Source organism: Berghia stephanieae, chromosome 1, assembly GCF_034508935.2.
Source record: "Berghia stephanieae isolate SIO BIC M18660-M18661 chromosome 1, UCSD_Bste_1.3, whole genome shotgun sequence".
NCBI classification, from domain to species: domain Eukaryota; kingdom Metazoa; phylum Mollusca; class Gastropoda; order Nudibranchia; family Aeolidiidae; genus Berghia; species Berghia stephanieae.
The window spans coordinates 56,375,012-56,380,011 of NC_088360.1; the positions used below are offsets into that span (position 1 = coordinate 56,375,012).

The 5,000-nt window shown below is 34.5% G+C and overlaps 1 protein-coding gene across 37 annotated transcripts in view; it reads right to left on the minus strand.

Annotated features, from left to right (window-relative positions):
• The window catches only part of LOC144978001 (polypyrimidine tract-binding protein 1-like), a 351,175-nt gene that overhangs the window by 37,174 nt on the left and 309,001 nt on the right, over positions 1-5,000 (minus strand). For 5 of the 37 annotated variants that reach the window (XM_078923416.1, XM_078923580.1, XM_078923425.1 and 2 more), the window contains exon 2: positions 2,031-2,561. The exons of 23 other annotated variants lie outside the window; for them this stretch is intronic. In XM_078923416.1, the coding sequence (XP_078779542.1) occupies positions 2,031-2,363 (333 nt within the window). In that variant the 5' untranslated portion in view covers positions 2,364-2,561. Of the gene's footprint in view, positions 1-2,030; positions 2,647-4,964 lie in introns of all 37 variants that reach the window. 9 more of the 37 variants (XM_078923443.1, XM_078923518.1, XM_078923483.1 and 6 more) reach the window with 4 other exon arrangements.

The window sequence follows — 5,000 nt, forward strand, 5'->3', positions numbered from 1 at the left end:
AGAGACGTCGAATAATATGTAGTAGGCACTTCTCTTGTGGTCTTTACTCTCGTCCTCAATTATCTTATTAATTTCAAAATGCGTGCACGGAATGCAACCCGCATGAGGGGCTATGGCACTGAAGTGCCACCATAACAATGAGACATACATTAGATTATTTTATGGTAAAATACCAGCATTAACAATATTGTATGCTGTTCTTGTCGTTTTAAAATATGCCTCATCAACTACAACTTGCAAAGAAACTTAAGCGTGGTCCTCTTCGATCAAATCTGCATAATTGTTTGACTCTTCTGGATATTAGTGAGCCTTGTAACAACAGCCTTTAACATTGACCACACCCTTTCCCAGATGGCGATTTCTAAGGGAAAGAGAATATTGTAGTGACATCATTTGCAATTTGCATCTTGTCCCAGGCGGCGGCTGATGGCGCATTGAGGTTCTGCTTTACAGAAATTCAAAAGAGAGATTATTGCAATGTTGAAATTTGCAAGTCGCATCTCGCTAAGCACACCCGCAAATCGGTACCCTCGGGTATATAACATAATAATAATAATAATAATAATAATAATAATAATAATAATAATAATAATAATAATAATAATAAATAATAATAATAATAATAATAATAATAATTATAATAATAATAATAATAATAATAATAATAATAATAATAATAATAATAATAATAATAATAATAATAATAATAATAATCTGCGAGGCCCAGGTTTGAGAGTTTTTTGTCACGATGAGGGTTATTTAAATCGATCGATATTTAAAGGGCGAGTTTTCTGGCCATATTTTTAACGTGTGTCTTTCAAGAGTGCGGCAGGTCACTGGTTAAAGTTAAACTCTCTAGTTGACAGATAACGTAAAAATTACGCCCTTACACAAATTATGTCCCAGGGCAAAGTAAAACTGTCGACGGCTATATTGAATAACATATAAATACATACGTATAAAACAAAAACACATTTTTGTACGCCTAAACACTATATACCGTTATCATCGTCATCCTTATCATACATTAAACCACAAAATCACGGCCCCCAATCAAAAGTTTATTCTGTCACAGCTTGAAACAACGGTATGGATTGATGGAAAGGATTCCGATTTGTCCCGATAATTATGATTGGCCGTGGAGACCAACATAATATTATACATTTTATCAACGTGTTAAATGACGAGAGTTAGGCGAGAGTAATTCAAGTCAGAGCATCCTTCTAAATATCCGGCCACTACCCTAACAGCCTTCACTGAATGTATCTAACAATGCGACATAACCTTTACAATCTGTGGTCGAAATTGGTCCGTTATAATGACAATATGATAAAACGTTTCCTGTCAGAATGAATGCCCTTTGATTCACGCGTGTCTCTTTAAAGTGGAAGCGTGTGTATTTGTATAAGTGTGTAGGCGTATGGATATGTGTAGTATTAATGATCGAGTGTTTTGGTGTACATTGAGCAATAAAACTGCTTGATTTCAAAACTGAATTACCTATTTTCATATGTGAAAATTCACTTGTAATTACGTATGGACTGATAAGTGTCCGATTTCAAGTTGGTAGCCGGTTAAAAAATCAATATGGCACAATCTGCAAAACGCATGAATGCAAACATACTGTTGAAACTGCATCATTTATAATGATGATGATGATGACGATGATAATTATAAAAGCAAAAAAAAAAAAAAAAAAAAAAAAAAAAAAAAAAAAAAAAAAAAAAAATAACAATAACAACAACGACATAAAAACAAAAACACAATGGATGACATCGGCGGTCAAGCAATACAAAATATGTTTGTTTTCTTTTTAATGAAAGGAAACAACAGACTGTTTTAGCCTCTACAAGTAAGTGCAAATTTAAAAAAAAAGGAATCAACAAGATATTTTCAACTCTTCTACAAAGCCCGTTTGCTTTACGTCTTTAAGATTAATGGCACATATTTTTTATAGGAAACCAGCTTGACGGTCTGGGATGAGCTTTCCTCTTAACCACGACTACTATGGAGGATATTTGAAAACCTACCTTAACAGTGTAATAAATAGGCCCTGTCTGGTCAGAGCCAGGTGCCACAGAATGGAAAGGAATGGACGACGCAGAAGCAGCCGCAACAGCAGCTACAGCAAGGGGATGCTGATGATGATGCTGATGTTGTTGTTGATGTTGGATAATTTGATGAGGATAGTGAGGATGATGAGGACCAGCAACGGCAGCAGCCAAACCTGGAGCAGTTTGGATTTGAGTTTGTAAGGACGGGTGGTGGAAGGCGTGACTAATGGCTGCTGGGGCGTAAGCCTGAGAGGGCGGGGCTGGCACACACACGAAATCCTGAACTCCTTCCGGGTACACAGCGAACATAATGGTCACAGGTTCGAACCTATTGCACAGTTAATAGGTATATCAGCCTTTCAAAATGGAAGGCAGTGTATTTTATTTACAAACTATTGATTCCAAGAATGCCGTACATTATCGTGTCCAAACTCATGATAACAATTATAATAACACAAAGCGCACTCTATCAAAATACAAGATGTATATTCGAAGGTTTTTCTATTTCTAAAAAAAAAAAAAAAAAAATGAATAATATATTAAATGAATTCTAGTTGTCTTTTCAGAAAGTCGTATTCTCCATTATCTGGCTCTGTTTCGGAATAATAAATGTTGATATTTGAAATTGTCATAGAAATGGCTAAATATTTAATTTACGACAATCCCTTTAAACGTGAATGTGTTGCAAATTACAACTCATTACTTAAAACTTCCGAAACTTGATACGTATAGAAATGCCTCTACCTTAAAACCAAATCAGATTAAAATAACTTGCTGAACCAGTGATGATTTTACGTTTTAGACTGGTCTGGTACTTAATGAAATATGAATCAGAAGTAACTGAAACCACCAACTCCACTCATAAATATACCAGACTACAAAAGAATCCCACAGCATAGCGTTCCTATGGAATGATGTATTGAATTCGAGCGAGTTTATTGGTAACAATGGTAACAAAATCGACGCAGGTAGAAAGCTACTTTCAAGATCTAAAGAGCGGTAATCTAAGCTTGGTCATAGAACTCGTTTCTATGGTAACAAATTGGCGGCGGTTAGAAGCAACTCTTATCGTTGACTGTCTACTGTGGCATTATTATTACAGTGGGGGAAAAAAGACAAGGTAGGAGTAGAAGAGATACATGTTTCACGCATCAGTCAAGCACCAGAGATGTCCACAAAGACACGCCTTTCACATTCATAGAGTGGAGATGGTAAGAAATAAAGCAGTATTCTGGAAAACTCATCGATAAAACCAAGGCAACCGTAGAAGGCCAATAAAACTTCTTTCTGTGTGTGTATATGGCAAACTCTGCCTTAACCTTCAAATCAAATTAGATTTAAACAACCTGCTGAGTCAATGTTGATTTTACAGACAAAAATAAATACAAATCATAAATCCTTGAAGATGGGAGATTGGAAATGCATTCCATTAATTCTATATTGGCTGACACTTTAAAAACAAAACTAGATAGAATAAAACAGTATTCAATGTCAGAGTCTATGTCATGTTTTCCTTTAGGCATGCATCACGCTGTTATATTAATCTCATAGCTTTGCTGATTTCAATTGGTTTTATTTACAGTTTGAATCGGAAAATAAATAAGGATTTTGTGACTTTTAACTATGTATAATTGCATTTTCCGTGTAGGTATAGAGATTTGCCTTTAACCAAATCAAAATAGCTTGTGGGCGGCTATCATTTTAAGAATATATCAATAAACAAATAGAGAAATAGAGAGGAATATAGATCTGTTCAAATTGTGACTTTTTAAAAAAGCAAACTCGTAAATAAAAAAATTGGTCTGAGAACTCGTCCTTCAAATATTGATCTATTTAAAAGACCCTGGTCTTGACAAAATTGTCAAATCTGAGACTTCGCGAAATTTTCTAGTCAAATTTTTAAAAACGAATATTTCCAGAGTGCGGCAGTTAACTGATAAAATCATTTCTTCATTGTCAAAAATCATGATTCAACTGTCGGATATTTTTTTAATGGTTCTACTTGTAACATAATAACATTTAAAAAATTACCAAATAAAATATGAATAAAGCAGAGTGTATAAATCTTGTGTCTGACGAAGATAAACAATTTTATACACGAAACAAAAAATCCAACATAAGTATGAAAAGAGTTCCTGATAAATTTGTCATTTTTTTTCATGATACTGGAATCGCTAGAGAATCGTTTACAAGAGATGTCTTTTGTATCAGGTCACTGATTTAGCACAGATATTGCATCTATTTAAACATCAGTTTCAACCAAAAACGAAATGACCTCATATCAAATGCACTGATTCTTTCGATGAATAGACCGTAACAAAGTATATGACATAAAATAGACACAATACAACAAAATACCCCTACAAACTCTGATTGCCGGGGAGTTTTATGGCATAGCACTGATAGGTAGGCATCAGGTAAAGGTACTGCTATTGCCCAGGTGAAAATGCTTCCATGTCACTCATACCCATTCCTTCTGGGAACCATTTGTCAAAAAAGGTGCCAAATGCACCTACCGTATTGCAAAAAAATCATTATTTCCAGATAGTTATATGACACTAAGACAGCCATTCGAAGACGTAGAGGAATGGAGAGGAATATTATATTGTAGAGGGTAACAAAGCACCACAGAACAATGCCAATCAGTCATTATGCGGGGGAAATATAGAGAGAAAAAAATATTCCGATGAAAGGAAAAGGAAGAACAGGATGAAGCGACATCCCGTTGCAAAGTACAAAATTAACGTTGCTCAATCATTATTTCAATATAACTCATATGAGTTTCAAGATATCACAAATTTAAATAGACAACTTGAATTCCAATTGACCAAAAGAAGAAAAGAAGATTAAATATTAGATATGTATCACATCAATTAGTCTAACATTTGCACAAAGTCAAAGATAACATACTGCGATAAAGAAATGAAACAGATTCGCAAATCGAAC